Source organism: Petaurus breviceps, unplaced genomic scaffold, assembly GCF_028583685.1.
Source record: "Petaurus breviceps papuanus isolate PSGF00001 unplaced genomic scaffold, PetGlider_PUasm1.0 186, whole genome shotgun sequence".
Lineage (NCBI taxonomy): Eukaryota > Metazoa > Chordata > Mammalia > Diprotodontia > Petauridae > Petaurus > Petaurus breviceps.
This window is the reverse complement of record NW_027185798.1, coordinates 12255686-12275362: the sequence shown is the minus strand read 5'-3', so window position 1 is coordinate 12275362 and position 19677 is coordinate 12255686. Positions and strand designations below refer to the sequence as shown.

Below are 19677 nucleotides of genomic sequence, written 5' to 3'. Positions count from 1 at the left end.
TCTCTCTCTCTGTCTCTCTCCCTCTGTCTCTCTCTCTCTCTCCCTCTGTCTCTCTCTGTCTCTGTCTCTCTCATATTTTAAATTCTGGATAAGGTTTTATAATCTTTTGGAAGGAGAAGGGACTATTGACACTCTCCAGATTTTTGTTCCAGTGGGCCAACCCACATCCAGCATGCTGTTAAAGGGTGGCAGATGGAACATCTTCTGTCAGCTCTGCTACTGAATCAGGAAACCCAATGGATGCCTGATGAGTGCGCTTGTAGGCATGAATATTCAGCTCCCGCCATCAGAGCTGAAGAAACGCAGGAGCTGACTGCATCTAACAGGTGCCCAAACAGCTTTAGCCTTCGCCTCCTTGTTGGACTGGTTTTGAGGTTGGAGGGGGGAAAAAGGCAAAAGAAACAAAACCGAATCCTGGTTTGTTTTTACGTTTCTTTTCTTATTAATAGATTTAGCTGGCCTCAGCAGGAAGAATGATCATTTCCAAGCCTGAGAAAGCTCTGCGCAGACAGGCTCAGAGTCAGAAGGATCCAAGCCCCCACCCCCATAATGATCCTACTTCGTCAGAGGGTCACCAAGACGTTCTGACACTGGCTCGTTAGCCCCATAGCAAGAAGTGCCCTCTCACTCGGTGCTTCTTAAAGAATGGCTTTACCAAATCCAAGAGGGAAACTCATTTTTGCAGTGTAAATAAATGATGGGACATTCTGGGACCTTTAGGATTATTTTAGCCCCCAGTCTTTCAAGCACACATTTCCTCACCTCCTCATTTCCCATCATCCTTTGCAGAGTGTTCGGTTAGGGAACAGTACCAACTCTGAATTAGAATAACTTTCCCTGACTCGCTGGGAGGAGAAGAGAGGCCTGAAGGCCATCTTTCTCCAACTGTGATCATTAAAGGCACCAAAGGAGGAGGGGAACCCATATAATAATAATGATAAAAAAATTCATACACAGGCTTCTCCCCTCATAACAATGGCAACACTTTTCTGTGTCTGAGGATGTCAGACTCAGGGTATATTAAAATGAGAAGGCTCACTTTCATAGGAAATGAATCTAGTAGCATATGAAATCTGGACAGCTCAGTAAAAACAGATTAGTTAGTCTTCGAAATCAAACTGACAAAGAGTACATTTCTTTTGAGGGGGCAGCCTATCTACAGTGAGCAAGAGTGTGGAATCCTGGGTCCCCGGATACAGTATCAGTTACTGGGGCATTCCCGCCTGCAAGTTTGACCTGAGATCAGAACAAGAATCAGTTTTCACTGGTGCTCACAATACCGTGTCTATTTAAAACATATAAGTCTTTTTTTAAAAAGGGATGAAAAACAGTGGACCACCATGCAGAGGAGCTGTCCCCTCATCCAAGGAAACCAGAGTTTGGGAAGTAAAGAAACACCAGTGAAAGTCACATTTGTGAAAGATGAAAACACTTACGAAGTAGCCGGTCCCCAAGCTGGAAGGAGCTGAACTCTGCAAGAGAGCAAAACACAGAGAGGAGAGTCAGCAATGCATGGTTGGTGCTACTGTTACTGTGATCATCACTGGTAGTGCTGTGACTATTGCTGTTAGCACAGTCCAATACACACAGCTCATCCCACTCAGCTTATCATCATCGCTGCTCAGGTTAAGGCAGCCGCTACACACAGCATGCCCCGGCTACTCCTCTACCCACTGTTACTGCTGCTGTTGTTAACCCGCTCCAGCTCACACAGCTTACCATCATCGCTTCTACTAATGCAGGCCAGCACATACTGTTTACTACGACAAGCCTCCTGCTGCTATTACTACTGCTGCGACCGTTAGCCCATTCCAACCCACAGAGCTTATTATGGTTGTTGTTATTACTACTACTGCCCTTACTGTTTTTATTAATACATTTCCATGCACACAGCTTAGCATTATGCCTATTGCTACCTGTACTGCTGCTACCACCACCAACACTGCTACTACTACAACCACCATCACCACCACCACCACTCCTGTTAATGCATTCCAGCCCACACAGCTTATTATTATTACTACCACTGATACAGTTCAACATACACAACTTACTGAAACTCCTCCTGTTACTACTATTACTACTGCTGCTGTTAACCCATTCCAATCCACAGAGCTTATTATTATTGTTGTTGTTATTACAATTACTACCCATACTGTTTTTATTAATACACTCCTATCCATACAGCTAAGTATTATAATAATGTAATAACTATTGCTATCCCTACTGCCGCCGCCGCCACCACCGCCACCGCCATCACTACTACCACTACCACTACTACTACCACTACTACCACCACCACCACTACTACTACTACTACTACTACTACTACTACTACTACTACTACTACTACTACTACTACTACTACTATTACTACTATTACTACATGGATAGGAATGTGGATAGAAATTACTACTCATACTATTAGTATCAATACATTGCTATCCATACAGTTTAGAATTATTATGATTATTACCCATACTGCCACTACCATCACTACTATTACTACTACCTACTACTACTACTGTTAACCCATTCCAATCTATAGGGCTTATTATTATCATTATTATTACTATTACTACCCATGGCATTATTGTTATGAACACGTCCTACTTTACATAGCTCATTACTATTACGACTAGTACTATGACCATGGTTATTATTATTGTGAAGATATTCCAATTAATACAGCTCATTATTACTATTACTACTACCCATACTACTATTATTAATGTGCATTCCAATCAACGCAGCTCATTATCCCTTTTTTTACTTTTGCTGCCATATTACTATTTATTATTATTAATAATACTTTCCAATTCACACAGCTCATTACTACTATTACCAGCACTAGTACTACTACTACCAGTATGGTTATTCTCATTGCTAACATGTTCCAATCGACATAGCTCATGATCACTTTTCTGACTTTTGCTACCACATTACTATTTATTATTATTAATAATACTTTCCAATTCACACAGCTCATTACTACTATTACCAGCACTAGTACTATTACTACCAGCATGGTTATTCTCATTGCTAACACGTTCCGATCGACACAGCTCATTACCAGCTCTTCTCCACCCGCCCTTTCATCACGGCATCACAGAGCTTTCACAGGCCTCTTGTCATCTGCTACTGATACAAACACCGTGTTCCCTAATTTCTCCCCCTTTACATCTCTCAACAACTTTGAGATGCTAACGTGCTATTTGCTGAATTCCAAGCTTCTGCGGTGGACGTAATTGCCAATTTATTTGACAGGCAGCTGGGTAATGAATTAATGATGGCATTTCGCCCTGTGTGGAGACTAAACAGACATGCATCAACCTGCCTCCCGGACTCGCTGACATTCAATGCCCTGGTCTCGAATGCTTGGTGTGGTGGCCACAAAGGGGCAGACTGGAGGAAAAAGCCAAGACCGAATTCAAAATAAAAAGCCCGGTGGGTCTGGATGACTTTTTCAGCATCTGACCCGTGTGCCAGGCGATACCCCCAGAGACTCCAGTCAGTGCTCACATAATGCTTTTCAAAAATGAGACATTTTGTAAACATAATTAGTAGTCAAAATGTAAAGAACATGGGGGCCTGGGGGAGGCTGCTTCAGGCCCCCATTTCTAGAGGCTCTCGGCATGAGAACTACCCGTTGACGTCGCCCCACTCCTGACAGGATGAAGTAGTAAGAAAAGTATAATAGCCCAGCTACGGAGGAAGGCGGTCACCTTTGGCCCCACCCTGCAGAAGGGGGCAGGGAAGGTCGAAGGGTGTCCAAATGTGACCACATACAGTTTAACTTACTGATTTCTTTCAACTGTATCTTTGCTTCTGTGAACTGGGCAGTGCTTGAATGTGAATGTTGGGGTGGGAGCAGAAGGGGACAATGAGGCTGGCTTGCCATCTTCACCCAAAGATGCCTGAAGGCTCACAAAGAACACAGAAGGCCCTAGGATCATTTGGAGTTTGAAGAAACCTCAGAGGCTGCCCAGTCCAACCCCCTCAATATACAGATAAGGAAACTGAGGCCTTCCAGAAACTTCAAAGTGGGCATGCTCCCCATAGGACTCTGTTATTATTAACATTGGGGGATTGGATTAGATGACATCAACTGTCTCCTCCAACTTGACATGTGTGATTTAAAATCTTCATAGCAACCTGACAATGGAGGCACTGTTATTAACTCATTTTACATATAGGGAAACAAAGCTCTTAAGACACTCAAAGACAGGCATGCCAAGTGACCAAAGAAGCACTATGGAAAAATGGGTTAGATTTAGATGGGGAGGACCTGGATTCAAGTCTGACTTTGTCAATCATTATGCCACCTCAGTCAAGGGTAGTCATGTAACCTTTCTAGGGCTCAGTTTCATCCTCTAAAATAAGGGGATTGAACAAAATAACGTGTTACAGTTTTAGCAACAGTGGCTTCACAAGAGAGGTTCTGAGTTCAAATTCTCCTTTATCACATGTTGGGCTGCTCTGGGTAATCCATTTAACATCTCCAATACAGTTTCCTTATCTGGTAAATAAGGGGGATGACCTCTAAATTTTCTTCCTGCTCTTGCCCCATGATTTTATGTTTTTAAACAATGTAGGTGACACAAAGTTTCCCTTGGGAGGTCAAGGGCATCCAGAGCTTAGGCCACAGATGGAAAATTCTTCCAGCCCCTGGGGCTGAGGCCAGTTATTCCAAGGGGATAGCACATAACCAACTATAAAAAGTGGCCTTTGGGAGGGATGGTGGTGTGTGTGGAGGGGTGGGGGGGGGGCGGTTCAGGGCAGCTTCCTTAATTGTATAAAATTGTTTTCAGGGGACAGCAGCAGGGTGTGGTGAAGGGACAGTTTCTGGCTCAGGTCACTGACCACATGGAAACAGCAGGTGTAATTTGTCCACAGGGCAGCAAGGAGAGCCAGCTCAGAGGCTGAAGCCATTCACAAACCAAATTGGAGTTGTAGCCCAAGGAAGTGACCTCCTTTTAAAATTTGTGTTCTGAGATTCTGCAGGATACACACACACACACACACACACACATATATGTATGTGTATATGTATATTATGTATGTGTGTGTGTGTATATATATGTACATATGTATTTTTTTTTAATTTAGGTGGTGCTATCTTATTTTCTCTTCTTTTTTCCCCCACCCCAACCCTTCTTCCTCCGATAAATGTATTTTTAGCCCAGGAGCAAAACTGCCACCCCTGTGTACATATCATCTTATTGTACACCAAAGAAAATTACGTCCTCGAGGCCCTGGAAGGCTCTGCTTTACCCATTTTGCATATATATTGTACATTACTTGGGGAGCTGGGTGGAGAAGAGGGCTTTGTTGGGCATATTTGTTCTGGCTATTGTTTATGCAGGTCTGACTGAACGAGGGAACAGTGGGTATCATTTCAATTTCTGATGTCAACATCAAATTACTTATTTAATTTCATGCCTGGCGAAGCATTGTATAGCTACACGCAGAATCATTTCACTTCATTTGTTATGCTGTGTTTTCGTGGCGATTGGCTTGCCTTCCAACTGACAGCTTTAATTACAACACGAATTTGATTGCCCTGCCGAGGAATTAACATAACGCCACAAAGCAAGGAAAGCTCCCCCTCCCCGCCAGGCACACGCCCTCTGCCTCCACCCTCCCAAGCTACCCTCATCCCACCAGTTCTGCAGGCACATCAAGGACCAGAAGATGCTGCTGACATTCAGGAGAAAAGATGGTGCCCATGGGAAAGGAGAGGTGAGCCATGGGCGTGGGGATGGCAGGACGGCATCTGAGAATGGATGGCACTTGTAGGGAAGGAGATGGCTGGTGTGAAGTTGGGTCCCATGGAAAACTATCCAACCCGCTGATCTCTCTAATGCTCCCCACCCCCGGGCCTTCTCCCCAAGCCCTTTCCTGAACCCTCAATATCTGTAACCCCGACATGGGCAGCTTCACTAGGGCAGAGCCAGACAGATGTCTTAGTGATGCTCCCTAGAGCCCAATACAACACACTGCACATAGCAGCAGCATGGCATCAGGAAGAGGCGAAGCGTGTGGAATCAGATCATCTGGGCTCCATTTCAGGCTCCAAGATACAGGCTCATTCTTTCTTTGGTTAGTTTCTTCCTTCCCCCTTCCTCCCCTTCTTTTATTTCCCCCTTTTCTTCCTTTCCTCCCTCCTCCATTCTGTCTTTCTTTTTCCCCTTCCTTTTTTCTTTTAATCCTTCCCCACTTCCCCCTTCCCATCCTTGTTTCATCCTTTCTTCCTTATTTTTTTCTTCCTTCTCTTCCTTTCTCCCTCCCTTCCTTTCCTTCCTTTCTTCCTTCTTTCCTTCCTTTTTTTTCCTTTCATCATTCCTTGCTTATTCATCTCAGTTTTCTCATCACCAAAACAGGGATAATTCTTAGACTATTTACAGGGTTATTACTATAAAGCATTTTGTAAATCTGAAATATTATCATTATTATTATTATTATTAACAAATTTACTGGTAGAATAACTCACTTCATTAAAGCATGCTCATACTCACAAACCTGACTGCATCTATTACTATAAATGTGAGCTCAGATAGTCAACTTCTCTGGGGCACACATTCCCACCTCTCAAAAATGGTGGACCAGATGACCTCTGCCAGTGGAAGAAACAATGGATTTGGAATAAGGACAAAGTTCATACCCCATCTCTGATGCTTACCACATATGTGACCTTGGATAAATCACATAATCTCTGATTACTTATTTATTTTTTTAAAAGAGAGAGATTTGAATTTGGTACCCTCTAAGTCCCCCCCCCCCATAAGGTGGCACCATAGTGCACACAGCACTGGGCTTGGAATTACAAAAACACATCTTCATGAATGTGAATCCTGCCTAAGATACTTACTAGCTGTGTGACCCTGGACAAGTCACTTAACCTTGTTTGCCTCAGTTTCCTCATCTGTAAAATGACTTGGAGAAAGAAATGGCAAGCCACCCCAGTATCTCTGCCAAGAAAACTCCAAATGGCATCATGGAGAGTCAGACTTGGCTGAAAAGACTGAACAATAATGTCCTCCATAGATGCCAGCCCCATGGACTTACAGTCCTACCCATGCCCCCTCAGTAAGTCTCAGCCCCACATTCTTCACCTGAAGACTAGATGGCTTTTTGTTATTTGCCAAAAGGCACTGGGGATCCAAAGACAAGAGTGATCCAACCCCTGTCCTAAAAGAGCTAACGATCTGATCCTCTACTGACACACACTTGTATGAGTAAAGAAGTTGTAGCCACCAACATTCTGTATACACACATGTGAGTGTGTAAAAAAGTTGTGACTGCCGGTGCTTTGTGTGTACACACACACATACACACGTGTTACTGTACATCTTCATTCAGTCTCCTGTTTAGGTTTTAAGTACCCTGAGAGTAAGGGAAAAGGGCCTGAATCATTATGATTCCAGTCCGTAGCAGCAGAATATCTGACACACAGTGACTTCACGATGAGAGTCCACCCAAGGGCCCCATCCTGATCCTGGCCATAGTGACACACATCTAGACCAGCTTCCCCATTGGAGATGAGGCTCATCTGAGGAGATGCCCAGCCTTCCCCACTCACAGCATGCCCAATGGAGCAAAGGTGAAGGAGAAGGAAGAGAAGGCTTTTCCTCGCCCTCTTATGCCCAAGGCAAGTTCTGCTCCGTTTGTGGAATAGAAATTGTCATAGGATCCTAGAGATGCTATGTGACTCATGTAGAGACACAGGGTGGGACACAAGGATATGAGAGGCATTAAAAGACAAACACACAGAGACACTCACAAACACAACACAAGAAAACACCCCACAGCCACGCATTCATCAATCTCGCAAACAATAGCATAAATCATTGTTGGGTCAAATTCTTATAAGTGGAAGACCAAAAGGACTCTATTTTCTTATTCTTCCAGAAGGCACAGTTTCCTATTCCTTTTTTTTTTAAAGATCTTTAAGTGGGACTGAGAGCCCCAGAGGGGCTGGGGGAGAGGGGGGCAAGCGAATAGATTCCACCGGCTTACATGCACCAAGCGAAAAAAATAACATGATTTCTGTCAGCCAGCCATCGGATACTATTTTGGGGCTCATTACAAGGCATCTCTTGTTTAACATGGCCTTTTTCATTCTGTATTTCCTCCCTAGATCTGACCACCGCTCTTGCAATCTCGGCAAATTACCTGCCTGGGCCTCATTATGTTGCAAAGGAGAGATTTCTTGTAAACACACAATGCCTCAATCTCCATGCCACCAAGGGCTTTAGGAACAGTAATGGGATGCAGAGTTGAAAGACATTTTCCAAGAGGGAGAATGTTGCTGCTGACATGTGAGTTTGTGAGGGGTTATTCATTAAGAGTCCCTCTCCTTTTTCCCTGGCTGCCCTTTTCTCTCCTCCTTTCTTTCCATCTCTCTGTCACCAGGCTCTGACGGGGGCTACTCATTAAGCTCAGGAAGTTAACATTTCTGTTTCAACAGCTCACCAACGACAAGGGATTTGGAAATTGATTATTCCACTAAAATAGATGCACTTCATTCATTATAGATCTACACAGAGAGCCTGTCCTCGGCTACTGGTATAAGTTGTCTGGCGATGAGGATGGATATTCATTAGGCCCCCAGTGGAGGATTTGCTGCTTTGACCCTAGGGCTAATTTAAATTGAATATTTTAAAATTCCTGCAAATAACCAATTGTGTATGACATCCCTCCCCACCCACCTCCATTTTATCTATCTTCCCCCCTTAGGAAATGGAAGGTTGGGGGAGGGGGATTAGGAGGAAGGGAAAGGAAGATTATCCCAGAGTCCCATGGATGGTAGACAACTCAGTCCTTGCAAGGGTACATACAGCAAGCAAGATTTATGAACTCACAGATGGGGTTTTGTTTGTTGGGGTTTGGTTTTTTTTGGACAAAGAGATATACAAAGCACGTAACCACCAAGCCTTATTATTGCAAAAAGAAACATGCCTAAAGATAGGTTTGTAAAAACAAAGTTAATATAAGCAAGCAATGAACTTAAATGTATGCTGTATGTCAGGAACTTAGCTAGGTGCCGGGAATAAGAAAACAAAAATGAAACAATCCTTGTCCTCAAGGAGCTTACGTTCTATTGGAAGAATCTCTTCCATTTTCATATGCAAAACTCAGACACACACACACACACATATATACACACACACACACACCTACACACACATGCCCTCTCACGAGCTGGGGAGAAGATAGAAACAAAGTGAAGGGTACTTCTGCCATAGATCAGAAGGGGAGAAGCATAAAATGCTATTCACTTCCAATATCACCAGGAACCTTTGCTTTGCCCAGATAATAAGATACTTATCTGACATGTTTAACATCAGTTGAAATGGCAGGAATGTACTGTAAACTGGTGGTGGGGGAGGGATAGAGAGGAGGGGTGGTTTCAGAAAACTTGCATCTCAGTAAGGAATAGAAAAGGTAGCTAAACCATATTTAACTACTATCCCCCAGCTGAACTACAGTACAAAATGCTTCTTCTATTAGTCTGAATCTCCTATTCATGGACAAATTTCCAGGCCCCCTAAACTTTCAGATCCTGAAGGAAAGTTATACATTGCTTCTGTCTGTCTGCAATCACTCCATTCCATTCATTGAAAAATCCATGGAATAAAAATTCGAAGGGAATGTGGATTGGAGAATATGGTGGAGCTGGGGGCTTGGCAAGAAGAGGGTCTGGCATCAACTGCTAAAAGCCCTGACGTTACTGAATGCCCAGGCTTGCCATCTTCACAGGAAGGAAGAGTTAGGGGAGTATCACACCACACTTCAAGTATCTCCGTTTGTTTTAAGGCTGACGACTCTGAAAGGGAATTCACAATTGAGAAGGGAGAATTGACCTCATGAAGGTGAATCTTTGCTTGAGAAGTCAAGGACGCTGTTGCTGAGCTCAGTGTTAAGTAAGCACAGCCATGCAAGGCCAAATAAGGTTAGAGTAACCCTGCTTTCCACCCCTTAGGACTCAGTACACATCAATCTAACCATAACCCTTCACTCCTTCCTCAATGACTAAGCTTAACAGTGAATATGGCTTCTTGATGTGGACAACCTTGACATGTGGGTGGGTCATTATCCCTTCTTCCTCAGGCATGCTCTGGGAACGGTTTGGCAAACCCAAGCACATTGAAGGCTTTTAAGTTTTCCCCATGAGTCAAACCCTCCAGTCACTTGAGAGCTCTCAACTCATACAAACCTCATAAAAATAAATAAATTTGAAATGACATCATGTTCTAGTCAGCCTTCCTTGGGCAGAAATTCCAACCGCCCCCAATGCCAAGAGTGTCATGCGTGACATTTGGGAGAGGAGGATGCCGCTGGATCTCTGGGTATTCCTTCCAAGGACACAGATCTCAAGCTCTCTCTGCCTCCTCAACCAAAGCGACCCTTGTTGTCCACATCTCTCGAGCTATGACCCTTGAACAGGGGGTCTTCCTGATGGCCAGAAGCTCTTCACGCTGCAAGAGCCCCAATGATGCACACAAGCTGCCTAACATTTCTTCCTCCTCACCACACGACCAAGCCATCCTTCAGGGTCGTGCCTCTCTGCTAAGTTGTTTTCACCATTTCTCCTTTTACTCTGTGTTTATAAGGGGTCAGAGCCTGGTCACTGCCACTCTGAGCCACCTCCCTTGACCACGGGATGATGGCCAATTTCCGTCGTAATTACTCTCTGCTACTAACACAGCAGAACATTCTGCTATCCCCCTCTAGGGTTCTGGACTGCTTTTATCCTGTGCCTAGAATGGGTTCCTACTGACCTCCACCTCACAGAATCCCTCTCCACCTTCCAGTCACAGTGCAAGCACCACCTTCTACCAAAAGTCTTTTCTCTTTTCAAACTGTGAGCACCTTCCCTCCCTAATTAATTCGCATTCAATAAGTCAATAAGTATATATAGTACAGATTTTGAACTAATTTTCTTTCTTTTTGGGGGGTGTGGGGCAAGGCAATTGAGGTTAAGTGACTTGTCCAGGGTCACACAGCTAGTAAGTGTCAAGCGTCTGAGGCTGAATTTGAACTGAGATTTTCCTAACTACAGGGCCCATACTCTATCTACTGTGCAACCTTGCTGCCCCTGTACTGATATCGAAAAATTTTGTCTTCTTGCTATACGAATAACTATATCATTTGTATGTGTGTATGTATGGAAGACATATTGTATGTAAGACAAATTATATGTGTCTTGGTGGAGAATGTGGGTACCACTGTTTTTGGATAAGCCCTGTTGGTAAGTATTAGTCTGGGAATCGAGGGCACCATCTTTCAATTTCAGTTGTCAAGGACCTCCCTCTTCGGAGGTTCCTATTTCAGATTCCTGAAGACCAGGGATAATCAAATTCATCTGCAGAAAGACTAAAGATGGCCAAGCAACTCAACCAAGGTCCTTCAAGTCACTCATTAAGGGGCATCACAAAGTAAGTGACCAAGGTGGAGTCCCGAACTACTAGCCATGGGATGCTGACATTCCTATATACTTTATTCAGCTCCTCAAAACTGAGCTTTCTACTGCAACTCAAAGTGATTTCCAAGCAATCTTTAGTCTCCTGTCTATAAAACGTTATAGAATACTACCAACTAATTCCCTGCTCAGTTCAGAGTTCTAGGGAGGGAGCACAAAGTCTCTGTTTCTAACCTCTGATAAATGTCCCCAACAAAATTTCATTTGTTTCTACATCTCTATTCTTAACCGTAGCTAAGAGGACAATTAAAGCAAAGGCCAGCCTTAAATGCTTTACAGGAGGAGACAATGAGTCAGACACACCCAGAAGGGTCTTGATTCAGGAGTCTGAGAAGCTTCATTTGGTACCAGCTACTACCAAGGTGACCTTAGGTACTTCTTTCAATCTCCCTAAGGTTCAGCTTTTTTATATATGAAACGAGATAGATAGACCATATTGTCTCTAAGGTCCCAGATCTAGGAGCCTATGCAATTTCATCACATGGTTTTGACCACAAGAAAAAAAGCAGACAATAATCATAGAGATAACATTACAGGCAAGGGAGGGTTATGCATTGGGAAGGTCCTGACCTATAATCAAAATTCCAGGGGCAGCATAGGAATGACAATGCCTTGTGTTTGCATAGCCCATTTCTCAGAAGACTCCAATCTCAAAAGTGCAAATCAAAGCACAAACATCCCATAGGAATGAGTGAAAAAGGCATTATTAGTTCACTTTTTACATTATAGTTGAGAGAAAAAACCCAAAGATAAATGATACAGAGTTTGCAATTCAATGGCTCTTCTACAATTTGCTTTGACAAGAAACATAAGCATTCCCACTTTCTTCCATAACCCTCAGTTGCTTGTTCACTCAAGGGAAGAGGCAACTCTGGTGTTATTAAAGTAGCCCTTTGCTGGTCTCACTAAACAGCCAAGTCAAAAACTGAAGGTCAAGACTCCTGAGTGGCTTTCGAGGTCAAGCACTATGGCCTCGACATCATAAATCCACCTGTAAAGGGTCAGGAATGGAGCAATGACTTAATAAAGTATAAATAAAATAAATAATAAAAAAGAAAAGCAGTGATTTTGGACAGCGCCCTAAGGGATTGGGTTTTAGTTTTGTTTTGTTTTTTTTCATTTTATTTTGACTTACGTCACTAAGTCTTTCCCTAGAGCTGGTCCGGTGGAATCCCTTGGATTCGCCGCTGGCGCTCTCACTGTCGCTGTCTCGGCAACTGTTCTGTCCTGGCTTGAGCTGAAGAGAGAAGAGAAAAGCCACAAGGTGAGAAGATGAGAAATTCAAACTCAACCACCACAAAGACTGATCAATGGGTTCCCACCATTTTGGTTTTATTCCCCTGAGAGTAGGGAGGATTTATTTTTGTTTTGGTTTTCATTTTTATGTGCTCTTAATGTCTATGATATACCTGGCATATGTTAATCTGCTTCTCACATCTCCCATCACCATGCTTCTGCCGTGATGGAATTTATTCCATCCCCATCTCCACATCTTAGAGAATACTTCTGTCCCACCCAGTTGTGATCCAGCACCCACTTCATGAAACCTTTTGTGGTCTCCTCCTCCCTCCATGGTCTGCTCATATATATAAAACAAAACTCTGCTTTGGATTCATTTGATTTACACTTATCGTGTACATGTTGTTCCCCCTCTCTGAAAGCAGGGACTATTAACCTTTTTATCTCTGTCTCCTCAGTGTCTAGCCCAGTGGTCAGCACAAAGGAGGGGCTTCATAAATGCATACACATTAATTAATTGATAGCAAGGGCAAGGCAAACATCATCAGTGTCATTCCAAAGGACCTGTTAATGAGACTAAATAGGCATCACTGAACCTGTAATTCTTTTTTTTACCATATGCCTTTAAGAATGAAATTTTGATGTGGTTTTATCCAAATTGTAGAGACACACCATCAAGATCAATTCCTAGGCTGAAGAGACATTTTTCTTCTGTACCAATATATGTCACTACTTATAACTTTCTCTCTGACAACTGAACTCTCCAGAGCAGGCAGCAACAGCAACAGAACAGGAACGTCAAAAACACCTGAGTTCAAATTCTAACACAGATATTTACCAGTTGGCTTGGCCCTGGGCAAACTACTTGACTTTCCTCTGACTCAGTTTCCTCATTTGTGAAATGAGAATAATACTAGCATCTACCTTAGAGAGTTGCCCTAAGGATCAAATTGAAAGAGCTTTGAAGACCTTAAAGCTGTTCTATAAGTTAGATACTATAATTATCATCATCAATATTATTGACTATGGTATGTATTACAAAGTAATTTCAAAAAAGGAAATTTGCTTCCCCCCAACAATGAGAGAAAAAGGGCCAATATTACTATAGTCACATTAAATGTAAGGACATGGAGTTTTTAAAGGTCACAAATTCAAGACAAGAACCCTGATTCTCCCCTGCTTCTTCTAATTCTCGACATTCCTCTTCATTCATTTAATTTCTTTATATCTGCTTTACTATGAAATTAATGAAAATATAATCTTCATTCAGTCAGTGTCTAATAATTGGGTTTTAAATTCATCCTGCCTGGAAGATTCCGGATGGGGCACTATAGAGGTCAAGCTGGAAAGGGAGGAAAGAATTCAGCTAAGTTTCTTAGATTTTGCAAAGAAATCTACCTTCAGTTTTGAATTAGGTGCATCACCATGACTTGGCTTTCCCTGTACAACCCCACCCCACATGCAATAAGTATAAGTAAAATCTGGAGATTTAGCTCAGGTCTTTTGATGTTCTTAAGTGATGATGGAGGCAGGATCAAAAACCAACCAAATTATGTCAAGCAATGTCTAGTAAGTAACTTCCCTTCCACAGCCCTGAAGGGAGATCCTCTATTACCTGACCAAGGGCCAAGGGGAGGTATAGTCAACAAAGCCCAGAGCTGCCAAGGAGGCGACTCCATGCTTCATCAGATGCTGTCTCTACAAAGCAAAAGGGTTTCATTGAAAACCCTTCAGAAAGCCCTCTATAATCCCTCCTCCCCTACCTCTCTCATCGCTCCAAAGCCAAGCTCAAGTTTAAAGGAAATTTAGGATTTTAAGCTGTCAAGGAAGCTCAATGTTTCCAGCTAATGCTTTGACTACCCTAAGCACCAGAGCTAAGCCACAAGATTTTAAATAAAGGAACTTTTCATTCCTCATCCAGTGCCTTCATTATCAACCTAGCATCAATGATCAGATGTAATTCAAATCACTCCAATGAAAAATGCATTTATTAACTGCCTACTATGGAGATACAAAGACGAAAACGAAAATAATCCTTGTGCTCTGGGAGCTTACATTCTAGATGGGGAGGGGGAGGAACCCCCCCAAAGGAAATCTAATCCCCCAAAATCCAAGAAAGAGGAAGAAGAATCATATGTATGAAAAGATTTATAGCAGCTCTTTTTGAAGTGACAAAGAATTGGAAATTAAGGATGTGGCCAGCACCAAGGGGGTGGCTAAAAAATGAATGCGTATGAAGGAAATGAAATATTATTTTTGCCTTAAAATGTCATGAAAAGGACATATTTGAAGAAACCTATTATGACTTCTATGAACTGATGCAGAGTGAAGAAAGGAGAAGCAAGGGAACGATTTGAACAATAATAATAACATTGTACTAACTGACAACTTTGAAAGATGTAAGAATTCTGTTTAATACAGTGACCAACCACAATTCCAAAGGATCCATGAACTCAAGGTACAAAATCATCCATGAGTTTTCAGACACCATCAATTAGATAATTTATTGTGCTTGATTATGTATATTTGATTGGAGGGTCATGACACCTCCCCTGCCCCGATCTCATGAAGGGGAGGGAGATGTGACAAGGAAGAAGTGGGTTGGAGATTAGTTAGGGAGGGGAAAATGACAAGAGAGAAGGGTCATGAAAGCACTTTTTTAAATGCACAAAAGAGAAGAGAATTAAGGCCAGAAGGAAACAGAGACAAGTGTTGCAAGTCTCTTGATGAATTTATCACATACTTGAAAAGCAAGCTCTACAAAACAGAGATTTGACATTTCATGTAAAAAATAAAAAGTAAAAATTCAAAGGATCTTTACCAAATAATTTGGTGGCAGGGAGATGGGGAAAGGTATCTGAACTTCAAAAGAGGTGTGGAATTCACAAACTGGAGGTGAGAAAGGAGAACATACCAGGTGTGTTGTTGAATTGAATTGAAGCTGATAGTTCCTATAGCTACCTATCTCTTCCCCATACCTCACTCCCTTGGCCCCTGCTTATGCTGTTGACGCTCTCTTATTCCTTCCTTCTATCTCAGTTCATCTTCCCTTCCTCTGTTTCTATCTCCTCCTGTCACATATACGTGTGCAGGTACATGTCTGGAATCCAATTATCATTGTCAAAAGGCCTTCAGTGGGCAACATCTACACAAATTCCAACAACAATGGTGCATCAAACAAATGGGTAAATCACTTTTTAAAAAGTATTTTAAATTTTGTTAATTTTATTTGGCTTTGTTTCTTTTTTTCAATAGAAATATAAAGGTTTGTAATAATGATATGAGATTAGTCCATTACCACCAGAGATGAACAAAAGTTGCATCACCAGGCTTACTGCTCATCATTGTCTGTGCCAAGAAAGATATGACTCCATCCAACACATCACTGTAGTTGCTAAAATCTCATACCTACCGAATACCTAGAAATGTAAGGTCACCTCAACAGAAGCATATACCAGAAGTTCATTACCCTTTAGCAACAAACAAAGCACAAATTTCTATACTATAATAAAAGAGCTGACAATGTTCTTGAGAATTCAAAGAACAAACTTTACTGGAACTATAAAATTATCACTGGAAAAAACTGGGGCCCACAAGACTACCTAAATCTGTGGCCTTGAGGCTACATGTGGTCTTCTAGGTCCTTGGGTGCAGTCTTCCGATTGAGTCCAAATTTTACAGAACAAATCCTTTAATTAAGAGGATTTGTTCTGTAAAGTTAGGATTCAATCAAAGGGCTGCACTTGAGAACATAGAGGGCCTCAAGGTCGCAGGTTGCCCACCCCTGACCTAAACACAGCATTAACATACTTAAACTTAAGAATGACATTTTAAAGAGATGTCACTATACTGAAAACTGACAAACTCCAAACCACGCAGGATGCAAAGCTCAGAAAATAGAGAACTCATCCAAGAAATCAAAAGCAGGTAGGAAGAGGATACCGCATGTAGCATGTCTGTCAACCAGCAAGCTGCAGAAGTCTGCTGGCCTGAAGAGGGTTTCTTTGAGTCTGCAGAAGATAAGCCAACATCCTACCCCGTTCATTCTATTACAAAAACGTTTATTTTATCAAGAAGCACAAGAGTCTGCTGTTCAATAAGCAGAAAGGGGAAAGAAATATTAAAATAGTCAGGTGTCCCAGGTAAATGTCTACCTCAATACCTTTCAACATAAAGATAAGAAAAAGAAAATAATATGGTGATACAAAAAATAACAGTAAGTAAAACCAAATACATACTCTTAGGACAAGGGCACATTCCTTCCCCAAGAAACAGAAGGGGAAAAAAGATAATGCACACATACAATTGAATCTGTCATGTAAATGGAAGTGGCTTACCTTCAGATCTCCAAGACAACCAAGATTCAAGAAGGGAATTAAAATTCCAGCCCAATGAGTGATATCTCTAAGAACTCACCCCAAAAGAACAATGGAGCACCAAATGAATGTTTATGAAAAAACTAGGGTTTGTGGTGGTGATTCAGGACCAGGTCATTGTCATGAAAACATCTTAAGGACCCCAGATTTAGTGATGAATACATGTTATTCAAAGGAATAAAAAAAAAACATGCTCCCCCAAGACTGCAAGCTATAAAAATTTAATACCTACCAAATAGCCAGAAAGAAATGACATGGTGCTAGAATATATAAATTAGAAGATCCACATTTTTTCATGAATTGACAGAAAACAAATGACCATAGTTGAAACAAGGCCTCAAATACCCTTGAGAGCACAGCAGAACATTACACTGGAACCAGACAATTATCATAGACCAAAATATTGCCCACAATTGCCCAGAAAGAACAGTCTAGGACTCTACCCATTATATCACACTGACTCTCATAGAAAACAAACAAAAGCTAGAAAAAAAAAACCAGGATTTTTCACTGTGGTTAGAAATCCTACAGGGGAGATTAATCTGCCTCTTGTAGGTACTGGAGGAAGCCTGTCTCTGTTCTGCATTAGGTTTCAGGGTCAATACATCCCCGGGTCATTGGGATGCTGATCTAATCATACTGTTAACAGTCTTTAATGGGCAGCCAGGAAAATTGGGATCATTGTTTTCACTGCTGTTGATGAATACCTAACAAACTCCAGTCAACAGAGCCTGGGGGAGAGAGGAGAGGGAAAAGAAGGGGGGAGAAGAGAGAAGAAGGAAAAGAAGGTGGAGGGGGAGAGGAGAGGGAAAAGAAGGGGGAGAGGAGAGAAGAGACTGGGGCTCAGCAGGTGTCATATTTTCAAAAAATTTTTTTAAAAGAAAAAGGATGTAGCCAAGAAATCTGAGCCCGTACCTCAAAAGGAACAATGTGAACGATGAAAGGCAATCCACAAGTGAGTCCAAGAGTTATCTCTTTCCCTGATTTAACATTTCCAAGCAATATTTTTTTCTTTTACATTCCAATCTGTCCAGAATTTGGGGGGAAGGGGAGGTGGAGGGGGTTTTGTTTCTAACTAGACTATACCACATTTAGGTGGTATGGGTTGGTAAGAAGAAAGAAAAAAAAATCTCAAGTCTAGTTTTTGAGTTTTATCTAAGTTCTATACAATTAATAAAACACTAGGCATTGATTAAGCACCTACCGTGTTTCCCCGATAATAAGACCTATCCCGAAAATAAGCCCTCCCTTTACTGTGTAAGATTCCTCTAAAATAAGCCCTCCCCCGAAAATAAGCCCTATTGAGATTGCTACTGTAGTGAAGGTGATCCCCTGCGCTACACGCTACATTACGGTACCCTCTGTATGCACGGTACCCTCTGTATGCACCGTCCCCCCCGGGTGAAACGCACGCCGCGCTCCAAGCTGCATCCAATCAGAGCTGCAGCAGTGAGCGCGTCATCCTGTTCTTTATTGAATTCGTTATTGAATAAAGGTACATTTTTTGTTCACATTTACCTGTTTATTAAAATTGCTGTCAATGTTCATTAAAATAAGCCCTCCCCTGAAAATAAGCCCTCTGGTGTTTTTCTTTCCAAAAAAAATTAGTAAGACAGTGTCTTATTATCAGGGAAACACAGTATGTGGCAGGCATTATACAGGGGGATGGGTTTACAAGTACAAAGAATACAACACTTCTCAAAATGAACCTACATTTCAATAGAGGATATATCAACTACATGCAAAATATAAATCGATGTTATGCTGTTTAGGCATCCATGAAGAGAAGATCCTTTTCCTTAATTCCTGGTATATTAAGCAATCAATATTTCTTAAGAACCTACACTGTTAGGCACTGTGCTAATAAAAAGACAGTCCCTGCCCTAAGGGAGTTTACAATCTAAATGGGGAGATAGAATGTAAACAAATCTATACAAAGCACCAATATTTGAGATAAATAATAAATTAACAAAAGGAACTTACTGGAATTATGAAGCATTGCTGTAGAAGGTGGGATTTCAGTTGGGACTAAAAAGGAAGCCAGAGAGGTCAGTAGTTAGAGCAGAAGAGGGAAAGCAGGCTAGGTAGGGGGACAGCGAGAGAGAATGCCAAGAGCTATCTTGAGTGTCCCTAGAAGAAATAGTACGTTTTGGGGAGTGAGGACCAAGACAATCAGAAAGGTAGAAGGGGTGTCAGTTATGAAGAGTTCTGAATATCAATCAGAGCATTTGTATTGGGAGCCATCGGAGTTTACTGAGCAGGGGAGTGACATGCCTGGACCTACATTTCAGGAAAATCACTTTGGTGTCTGAAAAAAGGATAACTGAAGTGAGGAGAACTTTAGGCAGGCACACCCATTAGCAACTGTTGGAATAATCCAGATGTGAAGTGACATGTGCCTAGCACTAGAAAGAGGACAGTGTCAGAGAGAAAGGAGAGATGCTGAGGAGGTGAAACTGACAAGAGATGCTGAGGAGGTGAAACTGACAAGAGATGCTGCAGAGGTGAAATTCACAAAAGATGCTGCAGAGGTGAAACTGACAAGAGATGCTGAGGAGGTGAAACTGACAAGAGATG

At 42.1% G+C, this 19677-nt stretch overlaps 1 protein-coding gene across 7 annotated transcripts in view; it reads right to left on the bottom strand.

Moving 5' to 3' along the window:
• The window catches only part of AUTS2 (activator of transcription and developmental regulator AUTS2), a 1243088-nt gene that overhangs the window by 680856 nt on the left and 542555 nt on the right, over positions 1-19677 (bottom strand). For all 7 annotated transcript variants that reach the window (XM_069089538.1, XM_069089542.1, XM_069089540.1 and 4 more), the window contains 2 exons: positions 12621-12722; positions 1437-1472 (listed from right to left, as the gene is read on the bottom strand). In XM_069089538.1, the coding sequence (XP_068945639.1) occupies positions 1437-1472; positions 12621-12722 (138 nt within the window). The remainder of the gene's footprint in view (positions 1-1436; positions 1473-12620; positions 12723-19677) is intronic.